This window comes from Rhinolophus hipposideros (assembly GCF_964194185.1).
Source record: "Rhinolophus hipposideros genome assembly, chromosome: 22".
NCBI classification, from domain to species: domain Eukaryota; kingdom Metazoa; phylum Chordata; class Mammalia; order Chiroptera; family Rhinolophidae; genus Rhinolophus; species Rhinolophus hipposideros.
In genome coordinates, this window is record NC_138068.1 from 40,348,016 (window position 1) to 40,368,582 (window position 20,567).

The 20,567-nt window shown below is 39.2% G+C and overlaps 1 protein-coding gene across 2 annotated transcripts in view; it reads left to right on the forward strand.

The window, feature by feature from the left end:
- The window catches only part of CFAP61 (cilia and flagella associated protein 61), a 325,115-nt gene that overhangs the window by 221,800 nt on the left and 82,748 nt on the right, over positions 1–20,567 (forward strand). For both annotated transcript variants that reach the window (XM_081034409.1, XM_081034410.1), the window contains exons 21-22: positions 6,178–6,352; positions 17,152–17,444. In XM_081034409.1, coding sequence (XP_080890535.1) covers positions 6,178–6,352; positions 17,152–17,444 — 468 coding nt within the window. The remainder of the gene's footprint in view (positions 1–6,177; positions 6,353–17,151; positions 17,445–20,567) is intronic.

The following is a 20,567-nucleotide window of genomic DNA, read 5'->3' on the forward strand; positions in this document are numbered from 1 at the left end:
ATGGAGAAGCATTCAGAGGGGGGATAGATGTTTACCCCATGCCTGGATTTGGGTCATCTCTAAAAGAAGAAGAAGAAAAATCTGTCAGCTCAAAAGTCAAATGAGTCTGGTATTGACCATGAGAAGTCCATGGCAGGGACTCTCAAAGAGGTAACACTAGTAGCCAGCAGGCGAGGCAAAAATAGCCAACCAGGCAAGAGAGCAAGCCAGGATGTTATGGTGAACTTGATGTGGGTCAGCAATACGACGTGGTCTCCACAGAGGCTAATTACATCTTAGGGTAAATAAAAGTGGTGCATCCAAAATGGTGCAGTCCCAGGAGACAGCCTGCTACAAATGGGTAAAAAAGAGAGTTGTGCACACCACTTTGCTTCTGCAGTAAGACCTGAGAAAGGTGCTCCCCAAGTCATTCAGCAGCACCTACCTTGCATAAAGAGACCTCACTGTGTTTGATTATTTAAGGGGAAAATTATAGCATGAGGTCAAAGAAAAGTGGCTATTCTAAGACAAAGCTGCAAATTTTTTGGTTTCTCCTATCCAAGAGGTGGGGTCTACATCTTCTTTCCTTGAATCTGGGCAGGCTTGTGACCACCTTGATCCACAGAGCACAAATGAGGTGAGTGGTATGACTTCCAAGGCCATGTCAAGGGCCATGCAGTATCTCCTTGTTTGTGGGAACAGTTGCTCCTGAAACCCTGATTTGTCATGTAGGAAATCCACATACCCTGTGATCGCTGTGCTGGAGATGCCATGCATGAGTTCCATCTGCGCCCAGCCTTGTAACCATCCCTTCCAAGGCACCAGATACATAAGTGAAGCCATCTTGGACCCTCCACTAGCTGAATGCCACTAAGTGATTTCTGTGGATAACACATGGAATAAAAGAATTGCCCAGCCAAACCCCCTAAAGGGCAACATATGGTGTAAGAGATGAGTAGATATGATCGACATGGAGGCAACATATAGATCATTGGTTTTCCCTAAAGAAGAGACCCAAACAAATAGAATAGAGACGAAAAGATATACTAGAAGAAAACTACTAATCTATAAACCATATTGTTCAGTTGACCACATTCCAGGCAAAATAAAGGAAAATTTTTCCAGCTACTTACATTCTGATGAAATTTTGGTTCTATAAGAATGATAGGGGAAAAAATGAACAAACTTCAAGAGAAAACATAACAGATTACCAACCTTCCCCCCAACAAAAGCACAAAAATAAGGCAGACATCAAAAAATTACCTCTCCAGCATTAGATAGCATAAGAAAATGAAATTAGCCATGCAGAATTTTAAAGAAAATGTAGCAACTCATTAAGTCTCTTCTATTTGAAGACAGCAAAGAGCCATTCTTCATGTGTAAAGGCCTCAGAAAAATGGTCTTCCCTGTTCATTTATGTATATCTGAATAACTGAGACAGAAAGGAAAATTTAGGACTTCACAATAGTATGAAAGGACAAGTGGCAAGTACCAAACAATTTAAAAAGTATCTAAATCATTTTTGTAAATCTGAGAATAAATGCAAAATGGGAAATAATAAATCTTAATCTAAATCTCATCAAGACCAAGTTGTTGAAATAGGGAGAGAAGTAGCCGGGGAAGAATATGAAGTGTCTTAATGGGAAATGCAAAGGTAATATTTCAATCTTGACTCTTATATTTAGAAGAAATAAGGTTAAAGAATGCTTTTGAACTGCATAATAAATTCACCTTTCAAACACCGGAGAAGATAAAATGGGAGAAAACATCATTCATGTAACCAAAGGGAAGAAAGCAAAGAAAATAGCCACAATGCTTAAACATGAAAGTATAAACCAAAATGGCATAAGGGAAGAAAACAAGAGTTATAACAGTGAATGTCATGGTTTTAAACTGCCCTGTTACAAGATCCAGGCTCTGCTTTTATACTAAATTCAAAACATAAGAGAAATAGCAAAACAAAAATGACACGCAAACTTTAGAAATGAAAAAATAGTTAAAAATGCACCAGCTAAAGTGTCAAATTCAAAGAGCTGTTAGGAGCAGCAGCAATATTAGTATCCAGCAAAGCAGAATTAACTGGAGAAAGAAAAGCATTCATTCTGACAAAGGATTGAATTCATGACAACAATATAGATATGAGAGCCTGTTACATGCTGAACATGATTGTGTCAAAGAAAATGTCACAAAAGCAGAAATACACCTGAATGTTCGTTTTTTTGGAGTCACATTTAAGAAGGGAAAGGACCAGTTGAAGCACATCCAGAGAGTCAAAGACACCCCAGATGTTTAGCCAGAGGGACGAAGATTCAGGATTGTCGTCCTCAAATACTTGAGCGATTTTCATGTAGAAAACAAATTAGAATTGTACATCATGGCCCCAAGAGGCAGAATTAGGACAGTCTGCCAGAAGCGATGGGCATATAGTTTTTGTTCATCCTAAAAAACAACTTTCCTAAGAGTCAGGGTCTCCACCAAAAGGGAATGTCCATCTCCAGGAGGCAGCAAGATGCCTTCATGGGGGCCTGGTAAGGGGGATAGGAACACCTGCCAGAGGCTGAGTCATTGCCGTTCACCACACGTGTGTACAGTGACCTCTGAGGTCTGTGCCTCTTTCATCCCTGTTTTATAGATGAGGGAACCATGGTGCAGTGAAGTTGAGAGTTTGTCCAAGGTCAAACAATGAAAAAGTGACAGACTAGGATTTGAACCAAGGTGGTCTGGCTCCAGAGCGTGAGTTCTTTACCATTACCTCTATCTCCTCTCTTCCTCTTTCCGTCTCCTTGCCCTTCCTTCCTTCTTCCCTCTTTCCCTCTCTCATAGATGTGGTCCAGGGATTACACTTGATGGATTTTAAAGGTCAACACAGAAATTCTCGAACTTATTGTTTATAGCTAGAGTCAAAAATAAGTTGTTCTTGTTTTTTTCTCATTAAAAGTATCTGGAGAAAGCAGTTCAGCTCTGGTAAGGTGGCTCCCTGTTGTCATCAGGAACCCAGGCCCTTTTATCCTTTGTTCTTCAATCTTTAACACATGGCTTCCACCCTCAGCATATTGAAGTGGCTGCTGTGGCTCCAACCTTTCCATTTTCAAGAAGCAGGAAGGAGGAAGGACTAGAGCAAAATGACCTTTCATGTTGCCTCACCCAAGGACTCCTGACTTTTGGCCACCTCTTAGGTTGTGAGTTGGGAAATGTGGTTTTCAGCTGGTTGTATTTCCCAGGAGTCTGTTGCTAAGAAATAAAGGGAGCCAGGATATTAAGTAGGCCACCAGCAGTCCCTGCCGCCATAAATTATTAACTTGCTGAGAGGAATGGGATGGCTATGGGGCTCTCAACAGCCAGTGATGATGGCAGTGTGCAATCGGAATCATCTGATGGAATGGTTGTAAAGTCATCTGCTACTTTCCAATCACAAGTTAGTGGTAGTTTAATTAGTGGCAGAGAATTCTCTAGTTTTGATAGCCAGTATTGATGGTGCTTCTTCATTAAATATACCCATGCTCTCCTTTTACTTTATTCCTTCCCTTACTTTGATGACATAATATGAATTTTTTCCCCATAGATCCTTTTTGATTTATTGAGTTTTGCCAAGCTCAAATTAATTGGCCTTTGGATCTAAAATCCTAGCTTATTCTGTCTATGCATATTCTGTGAAAATGCTATCTGTGAATGTGAAAAACAAACAGATCATCCCATTAATTTTCCTTTAATTTCTCTAATTCTTTATAGTTTAGAAATGTACAGAACCACTTTTGAATGCACTCAAGAATTATATGGGTTATCAGGATGCAATTATATTTCAGGATTGTATAAGCTAATTTTTATTTTTGACCTTATTTTTCTTTTCCTCTCTCTTCCTTGTTTTTTTAATCTAACCACCCACTATTTGGAACAATAACTTATTGAAAGTTTTATAAATTAAATAGCTCTCGATTTGTTCTTTAGCCCTGCCATTTTCTGCCAAGGAACTTTTCCTGATTTGTTAAAGCATAACTTACTAAACTGGTATAATGTTACCCAAATTTGATTTTCTTCTATACTACAATGCTCGTTGCAGTTCTGACGAGGTTTCAAACCTCCAACCAAATACAGTATTCAATATTGCACACTTTAAACCATTCACCAAAGCCCTCAGTGTACTGTTTTATAATAACTATGAATACAACAATACCAAAATTGTAGCGTGATGTTGCTAAACAAATTATATTGCTAATAAGAGAATTTACCTCCACAATTTCAGTTGCAGCAAATAACCACTATTTACTGGGGTTATTTTGTTTTGCTAATAAATAAAATTTTACCGCAGCCTCTTCGTGGAGAAAGGAAATCCCGCTTTAAAAATTGATTTTTTAAAAATTATTTAATTTAGTTTGAAATTGAATTAAATACATCACAATAATGTACCATGGCTTTACCGTTTCTATTGAGGAAGGATATAACCAAAAAGTTTCCTAAATATCATCTGACATTTAGTAAAGCCCCATTTGTTCAAGCACTAGCCAGTATTCACTTCTACCCAGTATAACAAGGCATTTGTCAAGAAAAAAAAACTTCCTCTGCACCCACATTCATCTCTACTACAAGTGAACTTTTTACCCACCATAGCTGAGAAGGACCCCTGCCTCACAGCCCTGAGGCATTGCACCATGAGTATGCAAAACAGCTGATGCTGTTCTTCTGACAGAGGCCTCCAGTTGCCTTTAAGTCTTGCTCCCCCCAGTGCTGGCCTCATTATCTTCCACATAATCTCCACCTGGCCACCAAATAAAAATCTGAGTGGTAAAAGTGGTGGGCAAACTCACACCACTGTGCTATCTTACTTGGCTTTTACATGGTGTTTGTTTGATTTTAATCTGAACTAGAATAATTTTTAAAAATCAAGAGTCCACATTAAAAAAAAAAAGTGTAGCATTTCTTGAGAAATCATATCTGGATACACTGAACTCATACTCTACCCTGGTAACAACTGGATGGAGTTGAGTCATGGCCAAACTCTGGTCAGGACACAGGCCTTCCAGTTTGCCACAGTATTTTTGACATTGAGGACAAGTGTCAGCCATCATCCTTTATTGTGTTTTTACTGTTGCTTTCCCTGCAGTAAAGGAAAGTATCTCTATCCACTCTGTCTGTGTCAAAAGTGGGAATAGAAGTTATACTGTGTTGCGAGAGAGTTAGAGATGAAGATGGAGATGGAGATTGAGAGAGATATTGAAAGAGAATATCTCTTTGACAAAGAGAAGAATAATCCTATAATTTTCATAAGTAAATAGTAGTCTACTTCCCTCATTTTCTTTTCTGCCTAGACCCCATTTGCACTTGGATTTCAACCCCTGATATAATTGCTTCTGTGCAGATTGTTTTTACCAAAAACGGCCACACCAAATCCATATGCTTATCCATAATCTTGCTGCCCCAGCAGGAAAAGGTGAATTTTAAGTTCCTACCTCTTGATCTTGGGCATGTCTCTATGACTACCTTCATGAATATAGTGTGGTGGAAGAGACACTGCTTGACTTTCAAGATGAGGTTAGAAAAGAACACTGAGCTCTCTGGGCTGTTTTCCCTCTGAGGACACTTGGCCTGGCAACCCAGTCATTGTGTTGTGAGAAAGCCCAAGCCAAATGGAGAGGCCACAGGTGGGCGTCCTGGCCAAAAACCCCAGCTAAGATCCCAGCCCACAGCCAACATCAACTGCTGGACGTACAGTGACAGTTTGTTGTCATTTTTCAATATCATTATGTTTTCTGGGGGAAAGAAATAGGACTGAGATGGTTTATCTCCTGATGATTCCAGCCCCTAGCTATTAAGTCACCCCCAGCCTCCAAGTCTTCCACTTGAAGCCTTGGAGGCTTCCAACATTGTAGACCAGATCCAAACTGTCCCCCACCTTGCCCTTTCTGAATTACCTTCAGAAGCTGTAAGCCACTGACGTTTGGGATAATTTGTAACACAGCATCATCTAATCAGAGCAACTCCTTCTGAGAATTAGCTCCAAGTGATCATTCTGTTTGCTTGTTCGTTTGTTTCAATTAAAACTTAATTGCATCTGAAGACAGAAAAAGACATGCCTATATTGGATATTGCTGTTTATTTTAATTAATTAATTAATTTATTTATTTATTCATTCATTCATTCATTACTGTATCAGTGTTTCACCTGTTACCACTAAAATAAGCATTTCTCTGTAACATACTTCAGGTCCCATGCCCTACGGGGGCTGATATTAGTCAACTCCTAACAAACAGAGAGATTCCAAGCAGCAGTAAGCAGCGATACACTGGTAAAGTTCCTTGCAATCATTTCACTCTGAACGATGAAGAAGATTGCTTGAGGGCCCTGACGTGGATAAGGAACAACTCCATCCTCATAGAAGGTAAGAATGTTGGGAACCTCATCTTTTCAGAATTGTGTTTCATTTTTATAATGCGTCTCATTCTTCGTCTAGTTCCAGTATATAATTAGTGCCTAATTAATTCCAACTAAATCATTCATCTGTCATGCTTTGTTTTCCAGATTAATTTACAACTTGTTGTCATTTTTGGATACCCAGCATGTTTGCTGAGGGAAAGAAAAAGGCTGGAGATAGTTTAATTATCTATAATTATTTTATTACACAAAATGAATATCCGAAGAGCAAAGCATGGCTAAAATCATTAACTAATTAAAGAATAATTTAATAAACAAATATGTTTAGCAATTATATGGAAAATATGTCTCCTTTTGTGAAGCTGGAAAGATCTACGAAGAAAAAGAAAGATCGGTCTGTGTCGGAAAGGCTCTTTTTATCTTTTGCAATCCATTGTTCTCTTTCTTGGTGTTTCTGCACAGTCCTTCCCACAAACACACATATTCAAGTTGCATGCCACTTTTTGAATCAAAATGAGAGCGTAAAACATTTGTACAAATGCCTCTGCCACTCAAAAGTGTTTGCTCAAGCATTGTCCTCTCTCTTGCTTGGACTAAATTAAAGTTGTTGGACTAATAAAACAACCAGAACAGGGCCTAGCGACCCATTTATCCTTCATTGAAACCTAGCAGTCAAGCTCTGGAGATGACAGTGCAGCTGCTTCATCTGACCTAAAGCAAGGGAGGGCCAATGACTTGGTTGAGTTATACAACCATGCATGGAGAGCTGGGATCTAACCCAGACCATGGGTTCATTCAGTTCGGGGATGTAAAAATCACTAAGTGCCCAGAATGTGGGGCTTAATATGTAAAATTAAATATATTAATCTATTTAATGTATTTATTTAAATATAATATAATTATATCAGTGAATATAATTAATATATTATAATTAAATATAATTTCTTCTGATTTTTTTGGTGGAAGATTTAAGTATTAGTTGACATTTTGTCAAGTTACTACATTCACTGCATTAAAAAGTTACTAATTTATTACATTAAAAATTAAAAATTGGTTAATGTTGTAAAGATTTTGTAGGGTATCTGATGGACACTTGTCTTATTAGGGAGACCACTTCATGGATGGTGTAAATGCTTGACCACTGCACTGTACCCCTAAAGCTGAAGCTGAATGATATTGTATGTCAACAATAATTTAATATATATGCAGTCACAGGATGTGGAGTACAGCATAGGGAATAGAATCAATGGAATTGTAACAGCTATATACAATGTCAGAGGGATAGCAGACTGGGAGAGGAGGGTTATCACTTTGTGAGAGGTATAAATGTCTAACTATTACATTGTTTTGTACACCTGAAACTAATTTAAAATAATAATAATAATAATAATAATAATAAATTGGTATCAAATGAGGTTCAATACCTAGCTAAATTCAATTTCCTAATACTTTATAGGCCATTTGCATCTAAATTCACATATGAAATTGGCCTGTAGTTTTCTCTTTTATGCTTTACTTGTCAAGTTTTTGGAATCAAGGGTATGTTAGTCCCACAAAGTGGTTTTATGAAGCTTTCCATATTTTTCTGGAGTCTGAAATATTTTGTGTAACCTAAAAGTTGAACAGGAACCGCCCATAAAACCAAATGGGTCTGGAACCTTTGTGCAAAGTTAGAAAATATATAGATAGATAGATAGATAGATAGATAGATAGATAGATAGATAGATATAGATATAGTCTGCAATATATACATGTATATGTATATACATATACATACACACACACACACACACACACACACACACACACACATATATATATAGCAGACTAGTTTAAAACTTGTCAAAGTGTTTTCATATTTGCATCAGGACTTGGTATTACTGTTTTCTGTCTGTATGACTTTAATAATATAGGCTATTAGCGTTACTATTACTACTACACGTGGTGGAGTTGTTGCTACACACTGAAGATTCTCCGAAGTATGAGCCCCTGCTGTCCTGGTGATAGTGCAGCCAAGGACACAGTCTCTACACAAAAGATGGGGATCCATGAGCACCAGGTGCCAGTCTGCTTGCAGAGAGGCACCTGGTCTTAATGAGAGTCCTAGAGACTGTGAAGTTCAGAGAACACTTCCCGGGAAAGGAGGATTTGATCTCAGACTTAAAAAGGCAGGATAAGCAAACAGAGAGAGGTGGGGGAGTTTGATTTGTGTCCAAAAGACAATGGCCCAACAACTTGGGAACTTGGGCTGGGCCAACTCTTGAAGGACAGCAGAGGGAGGTGAAGGTGGAGGGGCAAGTAGAGGACGTCAGGGTCTAGCCAAGTCCAGGTTTAACTGGTTGCTTTTCAGGGGTTGGGGAACTAGTGAAAGGGGATAACCAGTGTACAAAACAGCACCTTAGGAAGATGAACCTTCCATCTGTAGCACACATCCAGTAGAGAGAAAGGGATCTAGTAAGAAAGGGTTAGAGAAGACCACAGTAGCCAGTTGGAGACGGACTGGCAATGCATACAGTTGTCAACTTAAGAAAAGTCCAAAACTTTAGAGACATTGAATGAGTTTATTTGAGCCAAACTGATAACAGTTGCTGGAAGCAAAATCTCAGTGGATTGAGAAAATGCTCTGGAGAATGGCAGTCTTGCAGCTTATCTTATACCTTAGAATCAAAGGAGAAGTGAGGTGGGTTACATGAAATCCATTGGTGACAGATTAAGTGGACGGGAGAAAGCAAATCTGGGAAATCTCCAAGATTGGATAAAAAGTAAAATGGAGAGACACTTTTTTTACATTGGTGGGTACAGGATAGTAAGAGATAACACAAAGAGATGGTATTTGGGGAAACGTATAACAATGAGGGGTTCTGCGGTCTCGTGCTCTGGTGCGGTGGGCTGTGCCCTGAGGGGTCCAGAAAAGGGGGATTTCCCTGACACTCCGAGAATATGTTATCCTAGATGCAAAAAGATAATAGACAGGCTCACTTAAGGTAAAGATTGACTTTTATCAAGGAAGCTACAGGCCTAGGATGTGACTACCCGCCAGGACCCACTTTTAGTTAGGAATTTTTATGTTCAGACCATGGTATATGGTTAATTTCAGTCTCTGAGTTTGTTTGTAGGGCACACCATGCTGGCCTCTCCTGAGCTTGTCACGTTAGTTATCTAGACCCTTTTTTGTCCACACAGGTGAGGGTTGGCACAGCCACTTTTGGCTTATTTCCAAGTCAGTCATGGAATGATGGTATTTGAAGCTAGAAACTAGAAGTTGATCTCATCTTGAAAAATAAGGAGTTAGGGCTGCTGCATTCCTTTGTCCATTACCATTCTTCCACCCATCAGTTCTTGTTTCCTCTTCATGTCACTTTAATAACATCAGGAAGAATGTGGATGTTTTTCATGAGAGTTAGCTTTTGCTCCCTCAGGGCTAATTTTGCCCTTTCTCAACAGTTCCGGGTAAGGGTGGCAGGGTGCAGTCAAGGACAGGGCCCTTCCCACAAGAGCCTGAGAAAAAAATCTCCTGTTTCTCATTGGCTATAATGAGATGTCGATCTGGGAATTTCCAAATCCTGGAAAACACCAGGCTTTACCTTGCTGAAGTAAATGGACTGAAGGGGAGGGACTTGTTTGCTGAGGTCAGAGGGATTGTTCTAGAAAAACAGGTGGATGCTGGGGAGCAGAAACATGGATGGTCACTTGGAAGAGGCTGGCTGTCCTCTGAATTGCCGTCCATTGAAACCACCCCAAATCCTCACCACTGTCCCCCCAGTCACTGTTTTATCACACTTTCCTCTCCTTCCACAGGAGAAACAAGGGTTCTGGGATGGAATTAGTCCAGTGTAAAGGAAATTGTTTCCTGGGCACTAGAGTTGGATGGGTTTACAGATATAAATTATCCTAACCTATTAGAAATGTTCTGGTATCTTGCAGAATAGCTGACGTCACCAGCTCAAACACTGCTTTCTTTCTTTTTTTTTAATTAAAGATTATTGGGGTGACAATTGTTAGTAAAGTTACATAGATTTCAGGTGTACAATTCTGTATTACATCATCTATAAATCCCATTGTGTGTTCACCACCCAGAGTCAGTTCTCCTTCCATCACCATATATTTGATCCCCCTTACCGTCGTCTACCACCCCCCACCCCCCTTACCCTCTGGTAACCACTAAACTATTGTCTGTGTCTATGAGTTTTTGTTTCTCATTTGTTTGTCTTGCTCTTTTGTTGTTTTTGGTTTATATACCACATATCAGTGAAATCATAGGGTTCTCTGCTTTTTCTGTCTAACTTATTTCGCTTAGAATTATACTCTCAAGATCCATCCATGTTGTCACAAATGTTTCTATATCATCTTTTCTTACCGCCGAATAGTATTCCATTGTGTATATATACCACAACTTCTTTATCCATTCATCTATCAAAGTATATTTTGCTTGTAAATAAAGCTGAAATGAACATTGGAGCACACGTGTCTTTATGGATAAACGTTTTCAGGTTTTTTGGGTAGATACTCAGGAGAGGGATTGCTGGGTCATATGGTAATTCTATTCATAATTTTTTGAGGAACCTCCACACTGCCTTCCATAGAGGCTGCAAACACTGCTTTCAATTGCAAACAAAACCTGGAGGGTTCAGACCAGGGTTCAGATAGAACCGAGCAACTTAATACATTATAAAAGTTTATGACATTAATTGAAACTAATTGAAATTCATCTGCTATTACCTCTGTACTTTCCATGAAAATGAAAAGTAGAATAAAAGTAGCTTAAAAGAAAAAAACTGCCTTAGTGGCCTGAAATGGATCATTTTCATCTTTAGCTAAATACAGTTTACTGTCTTATTAAAATCATGTTTGTAGGAAAAGTATAACATTAAAATTCCAGTGCATGAATCATTAAACAAATCCTTTGTTATGTTATATCTAATATATTCTTCCTTTTTTATTTGGCAGAACAAAACGGGACAGGTCAGGTTTAGGTCATCGAAATCTTATGCTTTGACTTATGAAAAATAAAAACGAGCATTTCTGGTCTATTTCTGGACATGATGTTTTTAAAGTTTATGTCATAATTTATGAATATTCTATGATATCTATTTAAAATTCTTTCATTATCTAGTTATTTGCTAAAGTTAGCTATACTGATAAAATAGCAGATTATGTTTTTAGGAATGTGTTACACATCCACTTACGAATATAGTGTAGTGGCAAGAGTTCTGGTCCTGAAATCAGAGTTAGTTGGCAGGTGTGAGTCCTGCTGAATCATCTACTTGCTGTGTGATCTGAAGCTCGTTACTTAACCTCTCTGTGCTTTCTGGGGAACATAATAAAATGTATAGGCCTGTTCTGAAAAACACCTTTTCTCTGGCCTTAAAAATATAATAACTATGAAGGAAATTTCATATTAATATCTGTGTGCATAAACCTCAAATTTATTTCCATGTCCAGACTACCAGATCAGGAAATCCTTTCCTTTTCTTCTTTTCAATTCATGGTTTTCTTCTTGGAGAATTCTCCAGCTTTAGTCTATTGAGCATGACGATAAAATGACAGCAAAGCATGTTCTCCACGTAATTAAAATTAAAGCACTCAGTTCAAAAGAAAAAAAAATGCCTTTTTGGCCTCTATTGAAATGGTTTGTTAAAAAGGTTGTTCCATTACTCTTAGGGAAAATCTATGACTAAAAAAATTAACACTATATACTATACATATTTTTTAAGTTAATAGGGAGCTCGATTTAGCATTTCATTCCTATAGTCATGTTACTTTTAGATATTAGTGAGTTTTCAAGCTCCTGAAATCATTATTTACCTCTTCCAGGAACCAATGATGAAACTGGCATCTTTTCCCCCTGATCAAGATAAATTAAAGACCCTCCTAAATCTGGGTGCATTATACTAGTGGAATGTTAAAATGTGATTGCCTTATTTTGGTGGACACAAAGTTACTAGTGTACTCATTTGTACCTTAGAAGAGTTTTCAAAAGCAAAAAGATCACCTTTACATTTATGCCAACATTTTAAATGGCAAGTCGCCGTGCTTTTTCTTTCTTTTTTTTTTTTTTCAGTCTGAGTTAGTGATATGAATCATCACTTTCCCTCTCTTTTCTCCCAGCTGGGCTGTCAACACTGAAGCCCTCTTTCCTCTGGGAAGCACCCTTGCATATTTCTTCTCAAAGGCTGCAGTGGGTTTGCAGTGGAGAATGGCCTAGTGCTTCTTCTTGCCAACTTTCATTTGAGGAGTTTTCACACAGTACTCTTTTATTGGCACCCTCCTTTGCCCTCGGCTTCCCGTTTCAGATCTGTAATCTTAGTGATGCATAATTTATTCCCTAAAAGGAAGAACAAAGATTGGCCTTCCACGGAAACTGCTACGGTTATATTCCATTATCCTTTATTGAAAATTCACCCAGACTGTTCTAATCATCAGTTAATCATCTGCCATTTCAAGTAGGGCAGCCCACTGTTTTACCTCTGTCACCTATCAGATCAAGTGCAAAAACTGGTCATTTCGTTTCCATTAAATAAACTGAGTAGCAAAGAAGACAGTGCCCAGATATTTCAGCATAAAACTTATATCCAGGGGAAACCTTCAGTTTTCGAATTCTATTTCTTCCATATACGCATAAAACTTCAAAACTTCAAAAGAGTGTGTGTGGGGGTGGGTGTATCCTGGTTATGTGATAAAAGCCCCTTCAATGTGTTATCTCCTTCTAAATGTTTGCAAAGACTCCATGATAGAAATACTTTGATGACATTAATCTTTAGCTAATTGAAGTTGTCTGACTTACCAAAAACATGCTGTAAATAAATGTATGTCCCAGGTCCCACATAACCTGGGGCTGCCTCACCTCCTCTGTACTGCCATCAAGCTGTTCTGCACCAACGGCACCCCATCCATCCCATCTCATACACTCTGGCTGGAACAAGACTGTCAAACTGAAGGTCTCGCTTAGGCAAAGCCCTTTTCACTGTTGTTATTCACTTACCACTTATTTAATCCACCCCACCTCTCACCCCACAACCACTTTCTTTCACTTTTAAACTCTTTCTTTCTTTTAACTTTTACCCAGCAACTGAAGAAAATCTGTTTTCCTGAGGCACTCTTGTATCTTTTACCCGCTTTCTCTCCATTTCCTTACTTCCTATCTCCCCTCCTTGATTCAGCCAAAAACTGACCCAACTGTCACAACATGATAGTTATATAACTGTTAACTTCCACATGAAACATTCTTATTTCTGTGGGTTTAAACCCCAATGATATGGCAAAAGTATTACTTTATACTGTTGTGTTGCATATAAACGTAACCCAAGGCACACATGATTTAGGTTATATTTAGAATTATGTAGGATTTTGTGAGCTAAAATAGAGACCAGTAAGAAGACCTAACACTGTTCAGGGGAATGTGTTTCTATCTTACAGATCTCAGCTGTACAACCGACCCTGTGGTTGGATATTTCTTACAGTGCCAACTTAACAGAGAATACCAAGTAGAAATATGCAGTAGGAAAATCTGGCCACAATGAGGTAGTTCTGCGATAAATATTTTGAAGGCACAAAAGTAATGCCCAGTTAGCTTATGATCAGCAATCTGATAAACCTCAAACATTCATCTGTGCATTCAGTCAGGAAACATGTTTTCATACCAATTATACGCCAGGCATTGTGCAAAGCTCCAGGGATAACATGGTGGGCAGTGTGAATTTGAAGTCATTCACAGATAAACCAATTAAGTGGAGACTGTGATAAATGCAGGAAAGGAAAAGTAGAGACCACCAAGGGCCTCCTGGGGCCTCACCTGGCTGGAGGCTGGACCATCTGCTGCGGCCCACGCACAACCGCAGGCTGTGGTGAGTTCTCAATAGGGTGGTTTCAAAAACACTAGTTCTACCCCCAAATTACTCCAATAAATAGAAGTAATCATTTCTATGCCTAGGTTGGTTTGTCCCAAAAAGAATAATCACAATGTTTTTCTACTAGTTTTTTTTCTAGGGAGCCTGCCAAAATACAAGATATTGGTTATTCTATGAATTATCTCTATGCTTATATTTTTGCTATTAGCTTATGAAAAAATTATTTATGCACATCTAAGTTAATCCAATGTTATTGTTAACAGCTCTAAATGTTATTATTACTGATAATGATGATGATAAGAGTAATAGCAATAACAACAATGGAGTGTGTATAAAAGTGCTTTGCTTTGTGCCTAGTATATAGGAGTCACAAGATAAACATTAATTAAATCTAAAAGTTCTTTACAAAGTAAAAGTGAAAAATGATGTAGAAAGAACTCACAACTGCACAAAGATAATGGAAAGAACAATCCCCCACAGAATGGGGAAATTTAAAAGGCAAGAGATCAAACAGGTAAAGAGTAATAGACTGATTTTGTTGCATCAGTTCTTATCATATTTGTGAAGAGATGTGATTTGACCCTCACATGTTCTTATTAGTAACAAGTTATATTATGAGATTCTACTGTATTTTATAGGTAATGAGAGAAATATAACTAAATAAGCAAATAAAACATGTTTAAATAAATATTTTTAGATGAAATCATACAGGCATTTATTTACTATATGCCCAATATGACTGTGATGGTTTGGACTATCGTTCAGCAAATATCCCCTTGAGGGCAGAGTGTGCTTCCTGCTTCCTCGACAGTGGGCATGGCCATGGGACTTGCTTTGGTAAATAGGACATTAGAGGCTGTAATGTACCGAGAGGCTTAAGAAGTGCTTGAGTATTTGCCCTCCTGTGCTCCCGCATTTCTCCATAAACAGAACATGGCTTGGGTATCTGTCGGCCCATTGAGGATGAAAGACACATAGTGCATCCCTGATCCCAACCACCACCACTTGGAGCCAGACCAGCTGACACCAGATCCCACAGATGTGTGAGACATCCTACAACAGGCTTGTTGTTGTTTGACATTGACTTTTAGGGGTAATTTGTTATGCAGCATTATTGTGACAATAGCTGACTGTTAGGATAACCAAAGTCCCATATTTGGGGTGGGGGGTTGTTTCAAATTAAACTTAAAGGTAGACAAAACTATTTAGAAGTCAGAATATCTATAAATACACATCTAATTTAAACATTATAAATTTTATAAATGTATTACCATTTGAATTGAAAAGCGTCATTCCAGCTGCTTACAATCAATCTATGGGCAACACTTGCTTTCCAAACCCCAGCAACATTGCATTGACTGGGCTTCCATGAGCCTATAATGAAAAGACTCATCTCACAGTATAGTTACTAAAAGCTAATATGAAGGAGACTGGAAAAATATTAAACTCTGAGTTGCATGGGGCCTCAACACTCAAATTTTTTTCACTAAGAATGAATATTCTTTCAGTATGCACATTTTAAAAGAGCAGAAGACCTCAAACCTTTGACTGTTTGAGATTCAAGTTTTGGCATTCCTGTCAGGCTGACTCTTTGTTATGCCATACACCAGGATTCATGTTTCATAGTAGGTGGGAGCCTCACTATTTTAAGCCAAATGTTGGCTCTTTTACCAAAGGAAAATGCAGCTCACCAAGGAATGTTGCATTAGAGTATATGAATGAGAAGAATCACAGCCACAGAATTGGAGCACCCTAGTGAAGGCAGGAAAGAAGGACTCTACCCCCTGGCTTCAGAGCCCTGTTTGTACTCCATATTTGAACAACAGGAAGTATGGGAGAACTTTTTAGATGCTATTAACCCTCAGAGAAGCAATCTGAAAGTTATTCTAGTTCCTTTTTTTCTAAGCAAGAAGAGCCATTACACCTTTCAATTTTGGACTGAAAGAAATTTTTGCATAATTTAGTCAATCTAATTGAATAAATACACTTGTCATTTATTTTGCTTTGTAAAATTCCTTTTCATACTATTTTGTAAACAGGAGAAAAAAAGTGAGATTCAGTGAATCTATCATTTTGTGGTAAATTGTTACAGCTTGCCTGAAAAGTGAGTCTATAGCAGTTTCTTTCTTTGTGAAAAGTTAAAAACACCAATTCAGTGTCAAAAATAGCATATAAATAGCATATAATACATTTCATTCGTTGATCTTTAAAATGATGAAATTTAGTAGAATAGTATATATAATTACTTCTGTAGTATTTTTTAAGAAATATAAATAGTATGGACTGCTACCATTAAAATGCTCTTTCACAGAGGAAGTCGTCCAAGATTATTTTGTGCTTTTATTTCTACTTACCAAAAGAACACCTTTTGATCCTTTTTGCTAGGTCATGACACAGTAAATTCTAAAAATCACAATTTGAATCTTTATAAAAATTAACCATTGAAAAGCACAATGTTCTAGTCTTTAGTTCTCAAAAAAGGAAAAATTTCCTTGGAATCAAGGAGATTGAACATTTAAATATTAAAATATCTGTACCATCATGTACATGAATTTTTTTTACCATTGTCCTTTTCATCACTTAGGAAGAACTTGTGTATATTGCAAAGTGTAGTAATTTTTTTTCGGTAATAAGTGTGACAAAGAGGGAACAAAACAAAATAAAAGGTTTTCTTTTAGACAGTTTCATTTAGCATAATTTCAACTTTCAAATTATAGGAACATAAATGAATGACCTACTTCTGAGTTAAAGGTACTTGACTATACTTTGTGGGATGTTTTGTGCCAGTTCTTTACTAAATTATCTTGGTCGCCGTTGCTAGGTAACACGTCTGGCTTCCTGCTGCTGAAAAAGGAGAGGGTTACAGGGAGCAATTCAGCATTATTAGCATTTGACTAATAAGGTTGTTGTTGTTGTTGTTGTTTTAGCTGTAAATCTTAGTATTTTCCCCCTTTTCTAGGGAATGTCATCGTCTATGGGGATACAATTGACACTTACACCACAGTGGAGGTACTCTTAAACCTTGGCATGAAGGGCTCCTCCATCTACCTGGTGCAGCCCCCGCCCACCTCTACTGTCACCTGTATCAACAACTACTCGGTGGAAAGTGCAGTGGAGGATGCACTCCGAGCAGCGGGGGTTACCATTTACCAGGAGGCGCTACTGGCTCAGTGGAACGATGGCCAAAACCCAGACCCCATTCACAGCGCCAGCTTCACCACACCCACCAAGCCTTTTAAACTTCCATGCTCGGTAAGTAGGTGCTGTGAACCTCACTCGCTGTTGCTGGACAGCAGTCACCTTCCAGGGACCTGGAGTCTGAAAGATGGTGGGTGGTGAATTTATAGTCACAATTTCAGGTTTTGTTTTCTAACTGTTCAGGTTATCTGTCTATTGCTGAGTAACAAGCCACCCCAAACTTAGTGGCATAAAACAACAATCATTTATTATTATCTCTCCTGGTCCTGGGGTTTGACTGGTCTCAACTGGGCAGTTCTCACTTGAGGTAGCTCATGTCAGACAACGGGTAGGGCTGGACTCATCTAGAAGGTGTGTTCACACACATGTCTGGCTATTGATGCTGATCAATTTCAGTTCATAAGAGTCACGCAATGAGTGCACGAACTCATCCTTGAAAAAGTGCTACACACCTCATTGCTGGATATCAATACGGTCACCTTTGAAGTCCTCCCCTTGGGAAGCTCTGCACCAACGCCAGAACATAGTCCATCCTTCATAGCAATTATGGCACTCTTTCTGGAAAGACCATCACAGCTGTCATCATATTAACCTTGATGTCCTGAATGTCATCAAAATGTCTTCCCTTCAATAATATTTCCTTTATCTTCGGGTAAAGAAAGAAGTCACTGGGGGCCAGAACAGGTGAGTAGGGAGGGTGTTCCAATACAGTTATTTGTTTACTGGCTAAAAACTCCCTCACAGACAGTGCCGTGTGAGCTGGTGCATTGTCGTGATGCAAGAGCCGTAAATTGTTGGCAAAAAGTTCAGGTCATCTAACGTTTTCACACAGCCTTTGCAGCACTTCCAAATAGTAAATTTGGTTAACTGTTTGTCCAGTTGGTACAAATTCATAGTGAATAATTCCTCTGATGTCAAAAAATTTCAGCAACATCATTGCAACAAGTTCACGAACTTAATTGTCAGACCTCGTATTTTGTCCAGAACATATAAATGGTCCCTTCATGTGACTGGGCTTCCTCTTAGCAGGGTGTCTTGGTTCTAAGAGCAAGTGGAGAGAGAAAAAGGGAGGAAGTGTATCACCTTTCTTGGCCTACCTAGCCAACCGGCATTACTTCTAGGACATTTTATTCACTAGAGGCAAGTCACTAAGGCTGGCCCATATTCAAGAGGAGGGAATTAGACTTTGCCTCTTATTCCCATAGTTGAGGAGAAGGAATGTCTTCTCAGTGTTGAAGAGTGCCGACACTGAGAGCTTACTGTGTCCCGGGCACAGTGCTGGAAGCTTGCAGAGCACTCTGTCACCCCCTCACAACAGCCATGTAAAGGGAAGCACCCCTGGTTTACAGATGAGAACACTGTGGCTCTGGGTCAGTGATGTGTGGATCCCAACCTAGGTCAGAGGCCCCTAAGTCTGTGCTGCTGTTAACCTCTTAAGATTCTTTAAACAGCAATAGTGAGTGTTTCTTCATGACATAGAGACTTAGAAGATATATATAGAGAGTATCTTTTTAAAATTTTTTTGGAGGGGGGTATGTGTAGCAGCTCACCTTACAACCTGTATCCTCAGAGTTGCCAGTTCAGGAGATTAGCAGAAGCCAGCAGGGAGGGAGAGAGGGAAGGGGCCAGCCAATCTAATGAAGAGTTAGGAGACCCCCCTCTCAAAGGGGAGACTGAGACCAGTGTGAATATTGGAGCTGCATAGGTCATGGATATACGATAGCAGTTGTGGTAAAGAATGCCAGCAACATCTACTGGGCAAACTGGTTGGGGTCAGTAGGTGGGAGTTTATAGCAATCCCTTACCTGGGAGAAGGGGATGGTCAACCTGAGGTCAGGGCTTCTCACCCAAGTGCCCCTAAGGTGACCCTCGTCCCCCCAGAGTCTAGACAAGGGCTCAAAGCAAACTACTATTGCCATTTCTGTGGAATCTTTCATTTTATCCTGATAATCCATGGAAATTTTGGATTCTGCTTGTTAGTAAATTCATTAATTCATTCATTCCACAAATATTTATTAAACACCTATTAGGTCTCAGGCTCTGTCCTAAGTATGAGGGACACAGCAGTGAAAAAGACAGAAAGCGTTCATCTTATTCCAATATAAAAGTGACATCATCTACAAAACACCTATTTAAGATAGAAAAAATCAAAATGTTTTCAGCCAAATTTCCCCTCCTCCCCCAAAAATGTCCATCCTGGGAGATGTGTCAAGTTTATCCTAGGGAACCTCTGGAGGTGAACACATACCTCGTTTAGGAAGCAGAAGCCTGAGGAAACTTCTCCAAATATCCAGTTGAATACAGGTTCTCTGGCAGCCCCCTCTGGCCTTTACTTTCCTGTTCAGATCAGAACTGGGATCAGAACTGGAATCAGACTGGAATTTGCAAAGACATTGCAAATACTCTCAACTGATCCAACACACCTTCCTGCTACAACTTCATGTTAAAGCAATCTGGATTAGACATTGGCTGTCCGCCATCAGGTCCAGTCTCCTTCTTCCTGTACTCCTTCTGCACCCCAAGGAATGGCCTCTGCAGAAGACATTTCCCAGTCTCGGTTGCTCTCTGACTTCCATCTGTGTTTACCCAACAGTAGGTACTGGCAGGGGGTTAGACATGGAAAGAGAGGAGAAGTCAGGGTATTTATCCCTCCGGCTGCTTGTGTTGGGCATCATCTCGGTTGGGACATTGGAAACTTTTGGTGAGGATGAATATATTCATGATCTTTACTGTTTTGATGGTGTTACTGGTCAAATTATGTTCCCCAGAAAGATCTTGGAAGTCCTAACCCCCAGTACCAGCAAATGTGAACTTATTTGGAAATAGGGTCATTGCAGATGTAATCAAGTAAAGAGAAGGTCATACTGGATTAAGGTGGGCCTAAATCTAATCACTGGTGCCCTTATTTGAAGAGAAAGATTTGATGACACAGAGGAGACACAAGACAAAGAAGGCCACACTTATGATGGTGGAGGCAGAGGCTGGAGTGATGGCAGCTGCAAGTCATTGAAGGTGTGTTGGTTACAAGGCAAGGGTTGCTGGAAACCACCAGAAGCTAAGAAGAGGCAGAGAAGGAATCTTCCCTAGAGCCTTAGAAGAGAGCATGGTCCTGACAACACCTTGATTTCAGACATCTAGTCTCCAGAACTGTGCAACAATAAATTTCTGCTGTTTTAA